Raw genomic sequence first — 24065 nt, 5'->3', positions numbered from 1 at the left:
CAACAAACCAGACATCCTGGAGCTGTGAGGCTGCACACTGTGCCACCATGTCTCCCCATTCAGATACTATCAGCCTAAAGTTTACATTCGGTGTGTTTAAAGTCTAAGATTAAATGTTGTACATAACAATTGCTTTTTATAGTTTTCTAATCAGTCTTGCATTACATTTAATCCCAATATGCATTGATTTTTGATTATTTTTTTATTTTAAATTTTTTATACTGATACTGATATCAGAGCACAGCCTTGATACTGACATCCTCATTTTAGTAACTGAGCCTGTTCTCTACAAGCAGGTTATCTAAACACTCAGACGTGATGGAAGTGTGTTTTTAAGACTGCATCCTTTGTTCATGTGCATGATCTCGGCTTGTCAATTAACGTCACACTCGCTTATAGGAGTAAAGACAATGAATTTGATTTGAAAAAATGTCAGGTCCATTAATTTCCTGAAAATTCAGGATTTGGAATTAATTATTTTTGGGTGTGGGGTGAGGAAATATGCGAATAAAATGAAAGCATGAGCAGTATAAGTAAACTGATAAGTGTGCACCACGCCTGTGTTTTGGGTGGCTGCCAGACAGCAGTAAAAGTGATGATGGTATTCAGAATTGGTCATTTAATTATTTAAGGGATAGTCTAAATAACATTAATAGGCATAGAAAATAAAATACCCTTGGGTACAGCTCCATGGGAAATAACATTTTAGTAATAGGAGGAGACTAAAATCTTTATGAAATCTACTCTGCTCTTTCTCCTCCTGCTTTAGCCCTTCACTTTGTCAGCTTTCACCTTGATATCCACATGCTCAGGGGGTAGCTATCTGGCTAGTTGCTTTCAAATGGAAACAGGAAACATGCATGGTCCTGATTGGTTAATCCTGTTTCTCACCATTCAGTTGATGGCCCTTTGAATCTGATTAAACAAACTAAGAGGCACTTTAGGGATCCTAATTAAGATTTCTTGACCTTTTATGAGCATCATTATAGCGCAATTACTCTGCCCAGCAATGCTGTTTGACATGCTGTATGTGTGTTATTTTCACCACTCATGAATAAGCATTTAGAACCATCATAAAATGTTTCAGGGGGTTCAAAGTTTGTATCTACCCTTTATTATCCAGTGTTTCAGGCCAATAACATACATGATACCAGTACTTAGTGTCTGTGATTGGTGTTTAGTAAATAATGGCTATTGTTTGGCTCTTTTGCATGGAATAATCAGTATTCAAATTGTTTTTTGTTTGGTTTCTTATCTGATATTTCTCATGCTTTTAAGAGAAATACACGAGCCAGGAATTACACTGTTATTTGTAGGCTTTTTCTGTGTGTGTTTGTGTGTGTGTGTGTGTTGCTACACTCTGTGGTGGCAACTCTCAATTTCAAGAACCTGGTCTCTGATTCCCACCCGTCCTGTTCGTTTCATGATACAAGTTCGACATATTCAACACTGTACATAAACTACAACTCCCTGAGATTTGACCTGGGACTCTGGGAATCAAATTGAAGTTGTGTGCCTGCCTTTTAATGCATTTGTAACAAGGCTATCTGATGTTATCTGTCATGCTTGTGGACCACACCTACAAAAGGTTGTATCTGTTAGAATAAACCGTAAGTGCTTCATGGAATATTGTTTTACAATGATCACAGAGATTACTCTACAAGGCATAAAGAGGTCCTTCTTCATAGCATGTTGAGATGAGCCAGGGAATGATGCTTATCAAAAGGTTGATCTTTTAAGATAGAATTGTTGCTTTTGCTCAAGAACTTGTTCATAGGATTGCTATGCAGTCGAGATGTTTAGCGGGATATTGCTCTGACTCATTCAGTGAGGCCTACAGTGCTCCGTGCTCTCTGCATGCATACTGTGCTATTCTGGAGCAAGAGGAATTTCAAAATAGGACAAGTGCCCTTATACAGACACAAGTATGTGCTGTACTTAAAGCAAGAGCTAGAAAGCTATTGCCGACATGTTTCAAAATGAGCCGTATGTTTTCTTTCCCTGTGTGTTTTCCATTGGCTGCAAAACACATTTATAATAAAAGATCAGGTTCATGCCTTTTTTATTTGATACATTTGCATAGCATTACAGAGCTAAACAGAATAAATAGTCAAGCTTTTCAGCAGTCTTCCCATCCAGCTCTCTGGTGCTCCGGTTAGCTATGGTACCACTACTCATTGATATGCCTAATGTTTATGCGATGAGAAGCAAGATGGATGACTTGGGGGGGTGGGGGGGTTTCATCAGCACGTCTAAAAAGCCCCTAATTTCTGGAATGTTCCATTAGCTACTGGCCTATGGCACTTTTCCCTCAAGATGATGATTGCATAAACCCTATCAGACAATAGAAATTAGATGTGCCTTGTAAGAACAGTCACTGTATGATTGATATTCTTTCGGTTTAGCAATTTTGAAGTGCCATCTTTTATGGGATATTCCATAACCTTCTATTTTCAGTTTCTCTTATTTTTGCAGTGTGTTTAAATCCCTTTTCATCACAGAACTTGCATGTGGTATAGTAATCATACATATTCATATACTCACCTGTTCCTATGAAGGAAGAATTTTGTTTTAATAATTGTTTGTTCCTTATTACAGTTGGATGTGCAGACTGCGGTATTGTGCTGTTTGATAGCTGTGCTGACAGTTGAAAGTGAAAACTGAATTAGTCAGACTAGATTATGGGTGTACCAGCACCTTTCCAATAATACTGAAGGAAGTGATATAATGAAACAGGGAAAAAGAAACATAGACCAGAGACAAAAAAGACAAAGTGTTATGCTGCAGATAAAAAGAGAGAAAAATAGGGCTGTGATTTTTTTTGTCTTGAGGAACAAAAGCATTGTGATTTGTCAGTGTGGACCCAGGAAACAATAAAAGAAACAGCTTAATTGAGTCGATCTTCATTAAACAATTTCATCCAATTTAACCTGAATTCTTGCACCAAATCACATTGTATCATTATATCACACCAAACCTCATTCTGTGCATCCTTTCACACCAAACCCAATTTATTCCATCCCATCACATGCAAATCCAATTTAGTCTGTCCTCTCATACCAAACCCAAATCAGTCCATCATCCCCCACACCAAACCTAATTCAGTCCATCCCTTTACACCAAACCCAATTCAGTCCATCCCTTTCACACCAAACCCAATTCAGTCCATCCCTTTCACACCAAACCCAATTCAGTCCATCCCTTTCACACCAAACCCAATTCAGTCCATCCCTTTCACACCAAACCCAATTCAGTCCATCCCTTTCACACCAAACCCAATTCAGTCCATCCCTTTCACACCAAACCCAATTCAGTCCATCCCTTTCACAACAAACCCAATTCAGTCCATCCCTTTACACCAAACCCAATTCAGTCCATCTCTTCACACCAAACCCAATTTAGTCCATCTTTCCTTACACCAAACTCAATTCAGTCCATCCCTTCATACCAAACCCAATTTAGTCCATCTTCCCATTAAACCAAACCCAATTCAATCTATAATCCCCTTACACCAAAACCAGTTCAACCCATCCCCTCATGCCAAATTCAATTCAATCAGTGCCCTCACACCAAACCCATTTCAGTCTCTCCCCTCACACCAAACCCAATTTATTTCATCCCATCACATGCAAATCCAATTTAGTTTCATCATATCACACCAAATCTAATTCAGGCCACCCATTCTTCTTTCAGGCTATCCCCTCTTACCAAACCTCATTGAAGCAATCTTCTCACAACAATCCTTATTCAGGCTACCCTCTTTCACCAAACCTCATCTAGGCAATGCTCTCTATCCAAATGTCATTCATGGCAACCACACATACCCAAACCTTATCAAGGTTATCATTTCTCATTAATCCTCATTTAGGCTATTATCTCACACTAAACCTCATTCAGGTTATCATCTCACACCAAATCTCATTCAAGTCGTTGTTTCACACTAATTCTCATTCAAGGCAACCACTTATACCAAACCTCATTCCAACCACACTATCATACACAACCTTATTTTGGTTATCAACTCAAATCAAACTGCATTTAGGCCATTGTCTTGCACCAAACCTCATTTTCACTAACCTTATTCAGGCCAGGCCCCTAAGACTAAACCTTATTCAGGCTAGGCTCTCAGACCAAACCTGATTCAGACCATAATCTCATAATAAACTGCATTCAGCCATCCTCTGGCACAAGTTCTGATTTAGGCCATTTTTTCCTTTACCAAGCCTCACTTAGGCCATCCTTTTACACCAAATTATATTCAGGTCATCTTTTTTAGCAAACCTTATTTAGGCCATTCACACATTATACCTAATTCAGGCCATTCACTCAGGCCACAGAACTCAAAAATTGATACAAAATGTGGGATTAAAGCAGCATCAAATGTATGCTATATGACATGTCCCCATATTATATTTTTGAACTTGTTATAGTATTGTTTTTTCTTTTTTTCCCCTTTTTTTCTTTAGCTCATATTGCATAGAAATGAATGCATATACTGTAGTATGTTAAATTGTTTGGACTGTGCAACAGAAGCGTGAAGCAAATGTTTTGCAGACAGCTTTGCATTTGTTGTTCATCCACCTCATAGAGGATGTTAAAAAGAAAGTGCTTAAAAAAGCTGCCGATGATTAACTGCTAAGATGAGAACACGAATTGCATTCTCTCTCTCTCTCTCTCTCTCTCTCTCTCTCTCTCTCTCACTCTTGCTCTCGCTATTGTCCCTCTTTCTTTTTCTGTCCACTCTACTTGATATCAAAGTAATGTTGAAGAGATCAAGCAGGGAGTGAAGTCTTGGAAAAAACCTGTCCATTTATCTCATTGCTATCTAATGAAGTCTGTGCTTTTGATCAATAGGCAATCATAACAATGCACTTCCTTTATGCATTTAATAAGCTTTCACTACACAGCTATGAATTTATGTGTTTTTGGATGCTTTCATTTGGTCTACTGGTAAATTTCAGTATGGTTTCATTAGTGTTCACTGGTGCACATATTTTAGCTGACACTAGTTGACAAGTTTGATTGACCTAGAACTTGGAAGTAGCATGATTTCATTGTTAAGATCCATCCTCTTTTTATTATTTCATTGTAATTCAACATGAGCTTGTCTTTGTCCTCATTTTGGTCCAAAAGATGTTGAGAACGTGAATAATGTGAGCTATTTTTATGAGAGAGAAAGAAAAGAGACAAACAGACACACAGGGAAAGAGAACTGGCGTAATTTATACCTTGCAGTTACATTAGCAAAATTTGCCAGACTGGAATGAGTTGAAATGCTTTTGAGTCTCTGTCAAAATCATATCATCATGCTAGTACCACTGGATCTAAGAGTACTATCAAACTAAAATCCTTAAAATCCTGGAATTGGTACAACAAACAACAAAAAACCTACAAGTCAGTGTTTTTTTTCTAGGGCTCATTTAAGTGCTTTTAAGTTCTTCTACAGAGGTCTTCATTTGAAGACAGCCAGTGACTCAGACATCCTGAGGAGATTTATTTCTCCACCCGGGTGCCTGTACAGAATAGAGTCTTGCATGTCTTTTTTGTAGCTTGAAGGAAGGTGGGTCATGCCCTGTGGTGCAATATGGAGTTTCATAAGTGCCTTCAGATAGTTTGGGTCCGTGTTTGGTTTTTGTCTGAAAGCATCAGTGGTGTAAATTTGAAGCAGGCAGCTACAAGAAGCCAGTGCAGGGACCACAGATGTAGTTTAATGTAGGCAAACTTAGAGAGATTCAAAACACGGAATGCAGTAGGATTCTGGATCAGCTGAAGGAGTCTGATGGAACTCAGGAGTGTATTGCAGTAGTTCAATCTTCAGATGACAAGGGACTAAAGTATCACTTGAGTGGCCATGGTAGAGAGAAATGATGTTTCTCTTGATGTTTTAAAGGAAAATCTGTTTGAACATGGTGTGCAGTATAAAACAAGACTGATGGTAGTTTCAAGAAATCTTCAGGGAGAATCGAGATCCTGATATAACGATAAATCCCCAGGGATATACTGCAGCTCATTGTTGCTGGATTTTGGAATTTCAGATGAACCCCCATCCATAACTAGACGTCCACCAGAGAGATGTCCACCAATGAAAGAGGGAAGTGAGGAATGAGTTGTGTGTCTTCAGGATAACAATGCTTTTTAAATGATGGTTGGTATAAAGGGAGAACAGAAAATGACCCAGAGGACCCAGTACTGAGCCTTGTGGGACACTAGTGGAGAGTCTGCATAGAGCAGATGAGGATCCTCTCCATGTCACCTGATGTGACTATTCTTCAAGATAAGATGCAAAACCCACTAATTCCAAGACTCATGAGGATTTGCAGGAGAGCCTTATGATTGACCATGTTGAAGGCTGCTGAAAGGTCAACAAGGATGAGGATCGATGATAGTTTGGCTTATACATCAGTATGAAGCTCCTCAGTAATAGCCTCAAGGACAAATTTTGTGGAGTGTGCTGCTTCAAAGCCAAACATTGGATTTTGGAGGTCATTCTGAGAAAGAAAGAGAAACAACTGACTGTATACATCATGTTCAAGCATTGTAGAAAGAAAGGATGCGATGTGAGGAAGTGACACGTCAGCAATTCCTGATGTCTGACATGTCTAATGTGGGCTTTTTCAGCATGGAAATAACTCTTGCTGTCTGGAGATCCGTTAGATACGTGACCAGATGTTATTGAGTTAGTTGAGTTTACGATAGAAGTGATGAAATCTTGCCAGATGTTTTGGAGCACTGTGAAAGAGATGGGGTTCAGCAGACAGGTGGTAGGATTGCTAGACCAGAGAAGCCTCAGGGTTGCTTCTAAAAAAATTGAAAGAAGCAACATCTTAACAAGATTGGAAAAGGGATAGCGCAGTATAGGAATAGGGGTAGGAGGGAAAGATTGGCAGATTTTCCAATCAAAGAAGATGGCAAAGTCAGTGTGTGTGTGTGTGTCTGTGTGTGTGTGTAGTCTTATGAAGTAGTATGGAGCTTGCATTGATCACATGCATACGCTTGCAGCCTTTCTTTGTAGGAGGGACATCTTAGCAGCATTCACATCAGAGAAGACCTTGGATACAAAAGAGTTTTACACTTTTATGTAGACATATTGTATACACAGTTATTGAAATCATCATTAGTGACCAGGCTTAACTATACATGAAAAGAAGGTCATACCAGAAAAGCGAAGTGAAACGAGAAAGTGAACACGTTGCAAGTGACAACGTTCAACATTGTCTACAGTGCAAAACTGACTGATATTGCTGGTGGTACTCCACTATTATGTACATAAATTTGTCATTTTAATGCTGTATTTTTATCTGGGATTTGAGTGATGTTTTTTTTAATGGATTTAGAAGGTTTTCTCCGTGTGTGTGTGTGTGTTAAAACAAATGGCTTCTCTTTTTATGGCACATCTCACAGCTGGCATGCTTTCACACTAAAAAGATGCTTTGTAAAATCCTTCAAAGTGAATTGTGCTTTACTAGCCACAGCTGAGTAGCATCCATCTTTATTAGCCACAAATGTGAACTGTTTCTAAGATAAAATGAAGTCTGTTGTATTAGTTAGTTACTGTTAGTTAGTGTTTGCTGGGTGAAATGGCCTATTTCTGTTGACGTGGGGTGATATAAATAATAAAGATCCACAAAACTGGGTTGTAAGAAATGGGACAAGATTTAAAACGCTATGCTTGAGAACAGGAAGACACCATTTTATCCCTTAGTTTGTGCTAAGAGACGGTCTTGGAAATGACAATGGTAACACACACACTTTTGAACCAAAATAGGTTTGAAAAGCCCACTTAGTCAGTGGATTGTGAATGTCACATACTGTTTGGTGCCTCTTCACCCACATCATTGCTGCTCATTAATATATGACAGTGACAACAGACACAAAAATGTGGCTTGCGTCCAACCAAAACAGCAAAATGCCATCATTACCTGGCAAATTACACTTGTGATAGAGCACATAGTCAATTCCAGAGCAAAGGACCATGCAGAATTCGCAATGGCTGCAAACATGGCATGTCACTGTTAATATTGCTGTCTAAGATGCAAATGTTGCAAACAATCTCTTCCAGCTCAATGCTGCCATGGAGCAGATGCTGATGCCCAGAAGTTAAGGTGTGAAACCAAGGAAGATTGGACTATTTGTTATATCTGGCAGACACAGAATGTATATAAATGCAAAGTATAAATCAGACAAAGACAACTTTTATCTTCCTCACTGAAGAGGGATTACAGAATCTTTACCTAAGACATCTAATGGAAAAATTTTTTACCAGAGGAGTAAGACTCCAGAGACAGCTAGTGGAATCTGGTGCAAAATCAAATGCTCTGGGGGTTATGGATGTGTCAGCCAGAGAAAGGTCATTCTTTCACTCTTTCTCTGTTAAATAGCAGCTGCCCCCAATCCTGATTTGGCCTTTTCTAAATTTCTCTCTCAATTCTCTTTCTTGATCTGTATTTTGGTGGCAAAGTGTCACGAGTTAGCTCACGTCAAATGCTTTTTTATATATATATATCTATAAAGGCTGTTAAATAGTTTTCTCAACTGAGGAAAATATACTATAGTGATGGAGTCTGTGGATTATTGTTTGGCGAGCAACAGGTCATATTGAGGCATAAAGCTATGACTTTAGACAAGTTATTTTAAATTGCTGAACAAGCTACGAGCAGATAAAACTGAATTGAATTTGTGAACGCAGTATCGATGCTATATGAGTGAGCGCTTTCAGTAATTTTAGAGACCGAAGAAAACAGATGCAACAGAGGATGTGTAGGATCAGAACAAAAGATGAAAAAAATGAGAAAAGAAATCAAGAGTATATTGAGAGACAGTGACATTCCCCTCTCCGATCAATTCCATCGCTATCTTTTCAGTTGGTGGGGTATTTCATCAGATCGGGCCATAAATGGTTATTTCAAGGAAGGTAATGGTCTTATATTTCTACATTTATGCCAGTGACAGCCCGGAGTGAATAGCTTCTATGGACTGATAGGCCTGAGCTCAGGCATGGAGCGGATTGTTTATGTGTTTGTCTTGGCCATATGAGTCGCACATTAAAAATGACTGTCAAAGGAAGACAGACAAAAGAGCTAGAGAGGAAGAGACCCTTTACAGTAACCGGAGTATAAACCTTGCTTTATTTTGACAAATTTCACAAGTTGTTGATATTCAGAAAGCCTTGTAAAGAATACTGAATGTTTTGCTTCCTAGGATCCCAAGGTCTCAGCTGTTGTGTTTACTGCACAAGACAACACAAGTGGAAAGACAATTATGAAATGATTTATAATTTCCATACTTCCCTTAATTGTCCGTGATTAATGGAAAGCAATTTTTTTGACCCGTTGTCTACATTGTTTCATTTCAGAGCTAAGTTAATTAAGCATTTTAATGAGCAGTACGGATGAATCTGTGCCTGACAGTAAGTTATACAGTGAGTCTATTAGCCCACTGCCTGTCTGTATGGCACAAATATGTTTTCTAAGTACAGATGCAGTAATTGGAACAGTATTTTCGTTTTCTTCTTCTTCCTCTTCTTCTTCTTATTATTATTTAAAATATAGCATGCTAGCATGTGAAGAGATAGACATGCACCTATGTCTACATGAAGATTCTGATGGGTTAAAGAAACATATCTTGGCTTTGTTTCAGCATGGAAGGACAGAGGACAGAAAGTGACGGCTCACTGGATCCCCCACACCACGGTACAGAAAGACACAGGAGCCATTTCACAGGTAAGGCTGAAACACTCGTTCAGTTTATTTCTGTTTGACTGCATTTGTTCAATTGTAAAAACAAGAGACAAATATGGGCTACCAAATGGTGCAAGAGAAAAGCATCATCCATGTCATCTCTGGATGAGAGTCCCAGACAAGTAAAATTTGCCATGTTTTTAAGATGGTACACACTAACCAGTCGTGGGTATCTGTAAACGTATGTATGTAGGCGATATAAGGTGATCAGAAGATATACATGCCTTTATCCTCTCCAGGAGTTGTTGTGTGTGAGGGCAGTGATGGCTAATGGTTGGACTTGCCAAATTAGGGAAAAATGGTGGTGTAAAGTAGTGAGAAATGTGTTTAATCTCAACCATTCTTGGATATTTAAAGATCTTCACCTCCTACTTTACTGAAACCAAATATATACAACCTTATTCCCCCTGCAGTAGGGACATTCTGCTTTTGTTGCTGCACTTTTGTTCCTTTTCCCGTTTTGTCAAATGAGACTCTTCTATCTTAACCTATTTTATACCATTTTTTTCAAGTATAGTTGATTACAGTTTCCTGTGAGCAATATGTTTATTATACACAGAGAAGTCACAGGTTTCTGTTTCAAGATAAAAATAACAATTTGCAGACTATTCTTTGCCTTTTATGCATAAATATCAACACACACACACACACACACACATATATATATACACTATATTGCCAAAAGTATTCGCTCACCTGCCTTGACTCGCATATGAACTTAAGTGACATCCCATTCCTAATCCATAGGGTTCAATATGACGTTGGTCCACCCTTTGCAGCTATAACAGCTTCAACTCTTCTGGGAAGGCTGTCCACAAGGTTTAGGAGTGTGTTTATGGGAATTTTTGACCATTCTTCCAGAAGCGCGTTTGTGAGGTCACACACTGATGTTGGACGAGAAGGCCTGGCTCTCAGTCTCCACTCTAATTCATCCCAAAGGTGTTCTATCGGGTTGAGGTCAGGACTCTGTGCAGGCCAGTCAAGTTCATCCACACCAGACTCTGTCATCCATGTCTTTATGGACCTTGCTTTGTGCACTGGTGCACAGTCATGTTGGAAGAGGAAGGGGCCAGCTCCAAACTGTTCCCACAAAGTTGGGAGCATGGAATTGTCCAAAATGTCTTGGTATGCTGAAGCATTCAGAGTTCCTTTCACTGGAACTAAGGGGCCAAGCCCAGCTCCTGAAAAACAACCCCACACCATAATCCCCCCTCCACCAAACTTTACACTTGGCACAATGCAGTCAGACAAGTACCGTTCTCCTGGCAACCGCCAAACCCAGACTCGTCCATCAGATTGCCAGATGGAGAAGCGCGATTCGTCACTCCAGAGAACGCGTCTCCACTGCTCTAGAGTCCAGTGGCGGCGTGCTTTACACCACTGCATCCGACGCTTTGCATTGCACTTGGTGATGTATGGCTTGGATGCAGCTGCTCGGCCATGGAAACCCATTCCATGAAGCTCTCTGCGCACTGTTCTTGAGCTAATCTGAAGGCCACATGAAGTTTGGAGGTCTGTAGCGATTGACCCTGCAGAAAGTTGGCGACCTCTTCGCACTATGTGCCTCAGCATCCGCTGACCCCGCTCCGTCAGTTTACGTGGCCTACCACTTCGTGGCTGAGTTGCTGTCGTTCCCAAACACTTCCACGTTCTTATAATACAGCTGACAGTTGACTGTGGAATATTTAGGAGCGAGGAAATTTCACGACTGGATTTGTTGCACAGGTGGCATCCTATCACAGTTCCACGCTGGAATTCACTGAGCTCCTGAGAGCGACCCATTCTTTCACAAATGTTTGTAAAAACAGTCTGCATGCCTAGGTGCTTGATTTTATACACCTGTGGCCATGGAAGTGATTGGAACACCTGATTCTGATTATTTGGATGGGTGAGCGAATACTTTTGGCAATATAGTGTATATATAATATACTTACACACACACAGACACACACAGAGAGAGAGAGAGATCTGTTGATGTGTGGATAACTAATTCTATAATTTCTGGCATGTCGCCATAGCCTCCCCTTCTTTCATTGACATATTCACTTGTATTGATTTGCTGACCTTTGGGTACTTCAAGCCTATTCGTGCTGATTTGGAGCATTGGACAATGTGGAAATGTCAAACTAACCAAGACACTGAATGACAAAATGAGGTAATGTATATAAAAAGCGTGTAACACTCATCTGTGTAAATGCACATCGCGGATTATGATAAACATGACATTTCCTCTAAGAAGAGAAGGAGGACAGTCCATGACTGTGCATCTGTTCGCTTCTGTGTAAGGGGAAGTATGTGTGTGTGTGTGTGTGTGTGAGAGAGAGAGAGAGAGAGAGAGAGAGAAAGAGACAGGGTTGGGGGATGGTTGGGTAGTGTGCACTTTTCTGAATTTGGGTTTGGTATGTGCCATTTGCTACCCTGGTATGATAGTAGAAGAAATAGCTGAACAGAGTGATGTTGATGTGAAGTTTGTGCTTTTTACCCTTTGAAAGAAATCACTAAGAATAGTTGTTTGCTTTGTAACTGCAAGTCCAGATCACACCTTTATTTGCAGATACAACAGTGTAGTGTAAGTCTGGGTGAACACTGAGGAGAAGGATGTCAGCCTTTATTCTAGCATTTGTGTGAAAGTGGAAAATTAGATAATGGGGCAATTGCTGAAGTAAAAAAAGAAAGTTCATAAGAAATTGTTGATCCTTTCCCATCAGAAAGAACATTGTGTTGCTTTGTTTCTTACGCAGCACACGAACAAACACTTAGAAATAGAAAATTTCAGATAATGCACTGTGCCAACTTCAAAAAAGGTTTTAATGCAGTTAACATCATTTGTGTTATTTTTGTTTGGTGATATTATTATTAACAATTAGTTGAAATTAAAAATCATTTTGTCATGATGCATAGTTTGCATTTGGTTAACACTGCAAAAAGGAATCATTTATCAGTAAACTGACCGAAAAAATGAACAGCTGGTCAGTGTTAATCTGAGCACCTTTCTTACATGAGTTAACAGCAGCATTATTGTTGAATGAAGTTACACAGACTGTAATTGTTGTCAAAGTGACCATTCCAGTTTGTCTTAATTCTATGAACTGGAAAGTTACGTCAGTTCTGCTTTGGGAAATATCTTGGGGTTTTTTTAGAAAATAAAAAGATAAATAAAACTTGTGTTAGTCTTTTGTGTGTTCTCCTCATGTGGGTTGCTTGCAAGAGTTTCCTCTTCTGCCAGTACGTGGATAGGCTATGCTAAATTGCCAGTAGGTGAGAGTGTATGAATGTGTGCATGCATGATGTGCTGAGGTGGACTGACGTCCCATCCGCAGTGTATTTGTCTACCTTGGTCCCGGTGGTCCTGGTATAAGCTCTAGATCCACCACAAACCTGACCAGGTTAAAGCGCTTACTGAAAATGACTTCAGTGAAAGCAAAATCACACAAGCTGTCTATCCATTGCTTTATATGTATATGAAATATATATTTTTGCATTTAAAGTATAGTATGTCATTCTACAACTACATTAAAGCAGTGTTACAGAGTTATGTAGCTAACTGCAGTATAATCTCCGTAACAGGGTTGTTTATCAATATTAAAGCAGCCTTTGCATGTCTTAACCGCTTCAAACACACTGACTCGAAACCTGGAAAGAGAAAAGTGCCACTGTCATTGTCAAGTGCAACTTTGAATAACTAATGTGTGAGTGGTTTTGATGAAAAAAGGCCAAACAGATAATGTAGTGTCATTATCCCACCTAAACACACCGCATAAAGAGAAAAAGCTGAATTAATTAGCATTCATTTGGAGGAATGTAGAAAACAAGTCCAGGTTTTGTCTGAAGTTAATGTCAGAGAGAGCTGACTTTTTAGTCGCCAGAAATTGTGGATCTGTGAAACTTGTGCTCCAAGCAGCCAACAAAAATCTAACTTGTTGGATTAGAAATATACACTCACCATGCACCATCCACAGTGCAGTTATGTAGCAGCACAAATGCATAAAATCATACAGATACAGGTCAAGAGCTTCAGTTAATGTTTACATCAAACATCCGAATGAGAAAATGTCTATCAGTGATCTAACTGTGGCATGGTTGTTGGTGTGAGATGGGCAGGTTTGAGTTTTTCAGAAACTGCAGATCTCCTGGGATTTCACATACAACAGTCTCTAGAGCTTACACAGAATGGTGTGAAAAACAAAACACATCCTGTGCCCTGAGAGTCTGTAGGCTGAAACACCTTGCTGATGAGAGAGATCGCAAGAGAATGATCAGACTGGTTTGAGCTGACAGGAAGTCTCTAAAAAAGCAGTCTTTACAGCCATGGTAAGAAGAAAAGTATCTTCAGTTGATGTAGAAGACTTGTTTGCACTTTGAGAGAATCTAGTCCATCACAAAAATCCCTGAATATATATATATATATATATATATATATATATATATATATATATATATATATATATATATATATTTTACTTTCCTTTAAAAATTGCTTATCTAACTGAATCCTCATCAGTGTTAATTTAAGCCAGTAAAAAAAAGCCAGTTCTACATTTTCATTTGGTGCCACATTTCCTGTAAACTATAATCATCTGTCTTTGTTCATCTTTTGTCCTTCTCTTTCTGTCTCCCTATAATATCCTCTCTCTCATGCTGCCTTTCATTCTGGTCCCCTTTCTTTCCCTCTGTTAAAAAGTTAGCCTCGCACAAACAAACACACAAGCACACGTATAACGAGAGAGTCTGGACTATTGGCTGGACTTGTTGCTGTTCTGCCTATGAGGTAATGAGTCACGGAGCTGTTTGGAGTGGAACTGAATTCATGTCATGCGGATGTAATTTTACACACACACACATACACACACACTCCTTCCTGGGAATACAGGCTAGGGAGCAGGCTGTCTGCCAGACTACTCAGAAACAGAGAGACGGTTTGGACGAACAGAACGAAGAGACCTCCCACTTGCTTGCTTTCCTGTGTGCACAGAACTCAGTTTTTACTCTTTAAAAGCTTTCACTACCTTGTACTTTCCTGCATAGTTTCATTAATAGGTAGAGATTTTAAAATTATTTCAGGTTTACTTGAAACACTGTGTATACCAGGCATTACTTTTTAAAGTTTTATGTTACCATTTAAGTGCCTTTGCCTGAAATAGTGTATTGCAAAAAATGTTTGATGGAAAAGGTCAAAAATCTAATAAAATTTCCTGGCGGCTGTATATAAATGGGTTAGCAGGCAAGGAAAAAATATCAGTATAAGGTTTCATTTTTGGCATCCACATCAGATTATTTGGTGTTAACAAATGTCTTATAGTAGAATATTGTCTTAGAATCGTATAGTGGTATGAAGCACAACAGCACTACAGAAACTGAATAGTTAGAATAGCTAGTTTAACTACAATTACAACTATTGACCTTTCCTGAGGGTGAAGTTTGGCATTAAATTATTTGCTGTTTCTTTTATTGTAGAATCAAACATAACAGCACCACTGATGGTCCTGGAAAAAAACCCCCAAAAAACAGAATGATATAAAGAAGCGAGGTTGGGGCAGACTATTCATGCAGACTGTCAGTGACAGTCAGGTCATTCGGGTCAACCCACAATGTTTCTTGTACATCTGGGCTGATGTTTTTCAGCATACTTCAATGACACAACAGTAACTGAGCAGGTGCATGCGAAATAAACTCATGGGTGTGATGAAGGCAAACATGGTGGATTATTTAGTTTATCATTCTTTTTTTGCCTGAAATGTTTTAGAGGTGAAACTAAGCATAAATAACTGACACATACATTGTCCAAAAAAATAGAAAAAGATACAAAAAAGAGCAGATGACATAACCATAAATGTATTTAATTTAATTTAATTTAATTTAATTTAATTTAATTTAATTTAATTTAATTTAATTTAATTTAATTTAATTTAATTTAATTTAATTTAATTTAATTTAATTATTTTTGAATGAAAGGTTGTGACTCTTTCTGTTCGACAGTTTGAACTGCCTCTCTGGCTTTGTGTGTTTGTAATAGTTTACCCCTGTTCGTATACCGAATAACCAATTTGTCCTGCTTTGTACATCATTTTTAGCCTTGACCTCTGTGTTTTGTCCGTAAGCACAGCTTTCGAACTCCAAGCATTTATTTAAAATGAATGTAGAATATCTAGGTCTTATAGCAAATGAAACTTAGAACATGAAAATCGTCCTATGATGCCGTCACTTGTGAGATATTGCCGTGATTGTATTATACATTTTTTAAAAATTTCGATAGGAAATAAATACTGATACTGAATTCGTCATTTACGGAATAAGAATTTTCAGGTCAGTGCATTTTGAGCTCACCTGAGCACAGTGGCTTACACTTCATATTACTGGTAGACCCAGCTATGCATAGATATCCATGTAGGGACATGATTTCCCTAAACAGAGCTGATGAGCTGATGCATCTGTTTTTGCAGTTTAATTTGTCAAATTGAAATTAAATTTAGTTGAATAAAATTAGATGTAAATGTTACTTATGTCCTGTGATTAAATAAAGGGGAAACCAAGAAGGTAGACTCATTTCCTCGCATTGATTTTGTACCACCATCCCTGTACACTAAAATATCATCATACATCAAAGAACATCATTAGGGTACTGAAGTACAATATCATATATCAAAGCATGCCATGATTGCATTCATATGGAATTATTGGGTGCCTGTGGACACAGAATGATAAAGATCAGCATATTACAACAGTTCTTGTTTTCTTTATCTAATCGATAGAATGAACATTTAACTCCAATAATTGAAAAGCCAGCAAGTTTGCAATCTTGTAGCTCCTCAGATGGTATTAGAGCTGTCGTTGATATGAAACAGCTTCACTTCTTTTTTTTATTCCTAATTCCCTAAAATGCTGACCAGGGGGCAAAAAAGCATGAGGGAGAAGGAGATGAAGTAATGAAGAAAAAGAAAGAAAGTACAAGGAGAAAATATGGGGATGAGTTGGAGAAGAGAGGGAAAGCTATCAGTGCACTTTTTCACCCCGCTGGTTTTATAACTCATCTGAGGAAGAACTCTGATCATATATAAGCATTACTGCAGACTGTACTGAGAGTGCTTTTCAGCTAAAGTGAGAGAGAGCAGAAGAGAAAGTGAGCAGAAGGTTACATGGGAGGAGGCCCAAGGAACAAAAATAAGCGCTTTTGACACCAGCAATCCCATAAAGAATTACATTTCTCCTCCTAAGTCCCCCACTCCTCTTCTCTATACTCGCCTAATTTCCCCCACCTCCTCTCCTCTTCTTCCATCTCTCTTTCTCTATATATGGCTGTCTTTGTTTTTTCCTTCCTCATTCCTCTGTCTCCTTTTCAATTTTCTGCACCTCAATGTGTTTTCTTTTCTCTTCCAACCTTGGAGTTTGTTCCTCTTTGTGAGCTGTCCAGGACATTTTATTCAGAGTAGGTGATACTTGGCTTAGGTCTAAAGCTGCACCACATAAACTCTGATGTTCAGAGCAGCTCTGTTTATGCTCTTCTGGACAAGGCACTTTTATTTTCCCGCTAATAGTAAGTGTTGATTTCTGTAAAATGTATGTATGTATTTTTGTATCTGACAAATTAAAATAAATGTGCTCCAGACTTTGGGGCTGGAACAGAACAAACATCATTAAAAACTGGCAATATAGTAACAGACCAGCCATTGTGAAAGAGTTCATATGTTAGGGATGTAAATTATGGCCAATTTCTTGGAACCGTTCAGTGGTCATTATCAATGGTCATTAGTCAAAAATTAGCAACCATTAACCGTTAAGTCTTAAATCATTCCATCATTCCAAAATACCTAACAAATGTTTTCAAGTCAACAAGGCTTGTTTGACGGTGGTGCAAGTTGCACTGAAAAAAAAAAGAAAAGAAAAAGAAATGGTGGGAAAAAAGTTTCACTATATAGTATAAGAGAGGTGAGAATGCTAACAGCTAACAGAATACACATTTTGTAATTGCATTCTATTAGGACTAGCAGTTAAATGAGCCCTAACTTGTGAAAACAATTTTATATATATATATATATATATATATATATATATATATATATATATATATATATATATATATATATATATATATATATATATATATATTTATATTTGTTTAAATTGAACATAAACTTATCCTGATAGAACTTATAAAAGAGGTAACATTTGATGATAAAATCAGCCTACCTGCAAGTATCTATCATATATTGTATCTTGCTTAAGTATTCACTCCCTGGATTTTTTACAACCTGTAATTGAAATGGATGTAATTGGGATTATATGGACGTAATATGGATTTTATGAAACTATGCAAGAATTAGCCATAATATTGAAGTGGGGAATATATTTTTTTTTATGTATGCAGAGGAGAGAATGGCTCTCGGAGGAGAGAACGGATAGACTGATTTGAGCTGACAAGGAAGTCTATAGTGACTAATCAACTCTATACTACTGTCGTGAACAGGAAAGCATCTTAGAACACACAACACATTGAACCTTGGGGCTACAACAGACGACATTCCTCTCCTGTCATCCAAGAACAGGAAACTGAGGCTACAGTGTACAAGGCTTGTGGAAACTGAACAGTTGAAGAAATATTGCATGGTCTTTTTGAAGTTTAGAAGAAGCCTTTGTTTGTCACATGTACATTACAGCACAGTGAAATTCTTTTCTCTGCATATTAGAGCTTGTTAAGACAGCTGGGGTCAGAGCACATGGAGTCTGCAATGAGCAGAGAGGGTAACAAGCCTTGTGCAAACAGTGGCATTTTGGCAGTGCTGGGGTTTAAACCCTGACCTACTGATCAGTAACTCACCTCAACCCCCATGGAGCCAAGACTGCCCCAAATTATTTCAGTTTGTTGAGTCTGTGCCTGCTGTACCGTTAGTTATACATAAGTACCACTAACCACAAATTTCATCAGACCACATCTTCCTGAATGAAGTCCCATACAGCGGTCCATTTTTTACTGCATGCTTTTTCAATCCCCTCACATACAGCACTGGCCTAAATACACTAGTATGTCCTCAAGTACAGCTCAGAAACTGCGTTTATGGCTAAAGTGATTAAATTCTGTAATGCTTACTGGAAAAGGATCTATTACCTGATGGCATTGATTGAACAGGTTTTTTTTTGTTGTTTAATAAAATTGTGTGTGTATTTTTGAAAATTGCCCTCAGTGTCTAAGTTAATAACATCATTGATAGGTTTTTGTGCTATGGCTGCACAGCCACTTACATGCAGGACAGTTAATCTTATATAAAGTGATGAGCGAAATGTGGCACCGAGGTCAGCGAATTCACTGCACTCCCACAGGGAGCTTGTTTGAGCTGGCTGAAGGACAAAATGTTGCTTTATTTAGGGTTGTACAGTCAGCCAGGTTGAATTACCTATATTGCTAAGATTATGATTTCTAAGAAGAGAATTATAAGAGGTCACGTTTTTTTTTTTGAATGAACCTAAATGTATGAATGCTTTTTGTTAAATGTTTGTATTTATCAAAAGAGTAACATTTATGCATATTATTATAACAGCACTGTAATTAAGATTCTGAGTTTGTAATCGAATGATTGTAAATCCCAACACTGCCAGAGAGCCTCTGTGGAGCCCTCGATCAAGGCCCTTAATCCTTAACTGCTCAGGATAGTGCGGCTGAATTGCATCATATTTATATTGTATGTTTCCTTTTGTAAATGAGTCTACCAAATTGTAGCAAGTAGTAAGTAAATACTGAGGATGAAAAGGTTGTTGATTGTATTTTCCATTTCTAGCGGGCAAAAAGCAAAGGTATTTCAAAGACCAGCAAATATTGACTCAGAGAAGACTGACAAGCTGTGATAAGACTTCAATTGCAGTGATTTCAGAGTTCGCTTTTCTATTGGGCCACAGGAATTCTGTACGAGTATGCTTTTGAAAAAGCATGAATGGAGCCCAGAGTTCTGGAAATGTTTTAATACGTTAAAGGGAGTGTTTTTCAGTCTGTCCCACTGTGTGTGTGTGTGTGTGTGTGTGTGTGTGTATGTGTGTGTGTGCACGTTCTGACAACCGTTACCCTCGTTTGAGAGTTCTTATATGGCTTAGCTCAACATTTGCTAGAGTAACCACAGAATGCTCCGTGTTTGCAAATTCCCCCATGCACTTTGTTTAAAAGTGACATGAATAATAAAGGGTCACATACACACACACACATGCTTCTAAACACAAGGACGCTGAAAATGTTATTTGTATATACTTTCCGAAACCTATTAATACCCCAAACTGTAATCTGAAGCAGTATACGAGGAAGCACAGAGGTGAAGTAAAATTAGCGAGCGAGGTCTAATAGAACTTTTATAACTCTTCTGGCAACACAGATCTGAGTCTTACTTTGGAGACTGGTGATAACTGGGGCTTCATTTTTCAATGTCTTTTGAAAACATGGGCTTTTGCTGCTTCTCTCCACTTTAAGATTCTCATTGGAGACAGCAGCAGACAAAGTATGAATGATGGTCGTTCAGGTAAGGCTGAAAGTCATCGGGTGTCTGTGGTAAATATGATCTGGGAGTATCAGAGACAGAAAATGGCAGACAGGTCATATTAACCTTCTTTATCCCAGGGGATATTGTGTCTCATCAGGCTTCCAGTTGGCCCGTTTAAAAGCGCATTTGAACAAAATGTCGAGTTTTGCTTGGAATCTGTCCACAAATCCTTGACTTTATTCGCTGATGGATAAGAAAAGTATGCGCAGACTTATGGGAACGATGGTTATGTAAATGAAAGTTAGGAGAAATTACAATTCTCTGTGAGTTTAATGTAATTGGGTGCTTTAATGATATTTCTAAATTGTCTGTTGACTAGGTATAACTGTGCCTGATCAAACTGGTGCCAAACCAATTATTCCACTCAACAAAAATCTCCTACAGTTGTACAAACATTGCAAAGGTGGCACAGTGGTGCAGTAGGTAGTATGGACAATTTACATCTTCAGGGTTTCTGGTTTCATCCTGAGCTTGGGTTAATGTCTGTGTAGAGTTTTGCATGTTCTCCCTAGTTTCCTTACACCTCCCAAAAACGTGCCTACCTTCAATTACCACCATGTATAAATGTGTTCTGAGGGTGACCTGTGTCCAATCTAGCATTCAGACCACATTCGATATAAGCATCCTTCCACTTACATTTCAAGTCATGTACATCTACATGAATGCTTTGAAGGCAGCATAAGTTGATTTTATTCTTGCCACATTTCACATTTACACCCTCCGCTGATTTTATTTCTTCAAAATGTCTTCTAAGTAAATTCAAATAGATTGTTTTCAGGCCACATTATAACATGCACTACGTATAAGTTATGCATGAAATCCTCCATTGTTCTGTCTACAGTAAGTAGCCTTTCATGACTATGCAGTGCATCTCTCACTCTCTCCTGTTTGCCGTGAGAGCTCCAGCTGGGTTGGGGTGGGAGAATGCTGTCATAGGCACCCAGCAGGGTGCAGTTTTTCAGCCTGGCATGGTTGCTCTGCGGCCCAGTGGGAGCTCTAAGGCATTGGCCACCTTGCGCTATGTACCAGACTCCCCGAGTCTGAGCTCCTCATTCATTTGTCATTCAGACATAATCATGTCAGGAGAGAACTGACTCAGTCCACTCACATAAATATTTATCCCAGAGCAGTAGAGAATATTAGGCCATATCAGTCAGTGTGCGTCACGTGGCAGCACTGCGTGTTGCGAGGGCTTGAGAAAATTAGTTTTCTCCAATTCTTGTTTTTAATGGATTAAAATGGATTTGTGCTGGGAACAGAGCAAATGCGATTGTACAATAACTCATCCATCTCTATTGCAAATATGAGGAAACTCATGTGCTTAGGACACATGTATAAAACACATTTAATAACCGTTAATAAAAAAATATACCTTCCAGCATGTGTGTTGGATATAAAATAAATGATATTTTAAAATGAAATCAATCCTACATTTATCTTCCTCAATCAAGTCCAGAATTTTTGGCAACCTTCATAAAAATAAGAAGAAATTAATAAGCATATGTCACATGTAACATATGTCACATAGTATATGTTTGTTCATCAAAATGCTTTCTTAAGTAGTGCATACTTTTCTGTAAAACAATAACAAAATCGGTTTGTAAATGTCTGGCAAGAGTCAAACAGTCAGGTTTTGGCTAAAATATTCTGGAATTGTATGCCCTTTAATCTTCACAGGAGCCTGTAGAAATCCAGCAAATAAAACAAGACCAAGGATCCACCACCATCTTGGATAATGTCTGAGCAGGTGCTTTTCATTGATTTAATCATTTGCCAAAAATGCAGATGGTGTTTGTGACCAAATTGTTTGATTATTTGAATATTCATTACGGATGCCAGTAAGTTTGCAACATGTTTCTGAGGAAAAAAAACTTATTATTTATATGCTCGTAAGAGATTTGATTTTATCAGAGGAAAATGGAGTACTTTCTGCAATTGTTTATTACTTTCTATAATAATTTTTTTTTGAAAGTGCCAATATTTCTGGAGGTAACTGCAGATAAAGTTGTCTTCTGCATGAAAGAATATCGCATTGTAGTCTCCTACTCTCCTTTCCAAATTTCTCTTCATCCTTAATACCCTCTCGCAATCTCTGTCTCACATATCAGCCTTCACCTCTGCCATTCCCCCCCCACCCACCCTCTTTCCATCTTCAGCGAGGCTCTTAGATTCACTAAGTGTTTGCATGCTTAAGGAAAGGGCTTCTCTCTCCATTTCAACCTTTTTCTTCAGTCGGCGAGCTGCAAATTGCTCTCGAGACCTCTTCATCTCCTCTCCTCTTATCCCACACAGCCATGCTCTTCATTCAATAATATTCTCGCTTAGATCTAAATGTACAGGCGTGCATTTGCTGAGCATTAAGCCGACAATAATTTTGTTTCTCTATATTAATTATTGGGCTAGGGACTGATATTAAAGTTCTCATTGTTATGTAGTCAGAAAAAAAACGAATGAGTCTTATTAAAAATAAAATGTTATCTTGGGTGTATAAGCAGCTACAAGCACTCTGATAGCGGTGCACCACAGACATGCACATATCGTGAATACTGACATGCTAGATGTCCTTAAAAAACGTGTACAGACTCATCCCTGTTTCCTCGCAGCTTCATTATATCTGGATGTCTATACTGAGCCTGTTTATAGAACGTTCTGGGCATTTTGGTCGCTGTTGGCCCGAGAGCATTTTTCTCCACTCTTGTATCTCACTTTAGACTGGAAGGCTGGAGGGGGAACAGGGGAGGGGGAGGCTTGTCTATTGATGGTGGGTTCTTGGAAAACGGATACATGTTTGATGAAAACGCTCAGCCTCCTACTCAAAGGCACTCTTTTTTATCAGCTAGCACAGCTAACCACATGCAGTGCATATAGAGCAAACAGGAGCAAAGCAAGCTAGCCGCTAGGGCTCATGTGTTGGCTACAACCCCGTGCTTTTCTTTTCATAATGACTGAGCTTAAGTGTTTTGCTGGCACTAAAATAAACGCATTTTAGCCTGGGAAGGGACACTTTTGTTTTTTGCTGGATGACTCGGTTAACACATCATTCTCTTTGTGGATTTTGAGTACTTCGGATCTGCACAACACTGCTGCCAATGTGTCTTAATCTGCAGCAGATCTATTGAAAGTCTTTTGAAAATTACATCATCAGCGCACACTGTGTTGCTTGCTATATAGTGCAAATGTTAACTCTCTCACTATATTATTTATGGAATCAAAACCATTATTTCAACATGAATGCTGTTGTGTCTGATGTTATTGTGTGCAGGATCTGTTTTCAGATGCAAATAACAGCAAATATCATGTGTATTGCCCTAAAATAGCACACAGCTTCATACATCATACAATTGTCATACTGTACTGCTCCCGGTCCATATTCATCTACATTCATAAATATATTTTCTAGATATTTCATTCCCTTACTACTGTTCAGATAATTCCATTTTTATTCTAATTCTGTTTTTATTCTATTCTATTTATGACACGCACAGTCAAAAGCATTTCATCACATGTTGTATAGTGTTTGAACTTACACTAATGTGCACATTATATTACATTATCGTGTTATATTATCATATATTATCATAATAACGGCTTTTTCACAGGCATTTGTTTGATGGTCATGTTTTTGGAAAGAGGCTCCAGTGGTAGTACTTTGTAGCTGTTCTTCCAACACAAAATTTTCAGGACTTAGGAGTTACTGAAGAGGAAGCCAATTTGAATTAATGTTAGATTGGGAAATAAACTAGGTTTATTTAGGATGTTTCAGTGTTAAATGTAACTATAAATAGATAAAAAGTAATTATTTAATATATAAATT

The 24065-nt window shown here is 38.4% G+C and overlaps 1 protein-coding gene across 1 annotated transcript in view; it reads left to right on the top strand.

The window, feature by feature from the left end:
• adam19a (ADAM metallopeptidase domain 19a) overlaps positions 1-24065 on the top strand; it is a 76180-nt gene that overhangs the window by 1271 nt on the left and 50844 nt on the right. Inside the window, exon 2 of the mRNA XM_058395319.1 lies at positions 9637-9719. Within this exon, the coding sequence (XP_058251302.1) occupies positions 9637-9719 (83 nt within the window). The remainder of the gene's footprint in view (positions 1-9636; positions 9720-24065) is intronic.

The sequence above is a fragment of the Hemibagrus wyckioides genome, linkage group LG07 (genome assembly GCF_019097595.1).
Source record: "Hemibagrus wyckioides isolate EC202008001 linkage group LG07, SWU_Hwy_1.0, whole genome shotgun sequence".
In the NCBI taxonomy this organism is placed as follows: Eukaryota; Metazoa; Chordata; class Actinopteri; order Siluriformes; family Bagridae; genus Hemibagrus; species Hemibagrus wyckioides.
This window is presented reverse-complemented; position numbering and strand designations above follow the sequence as displayed.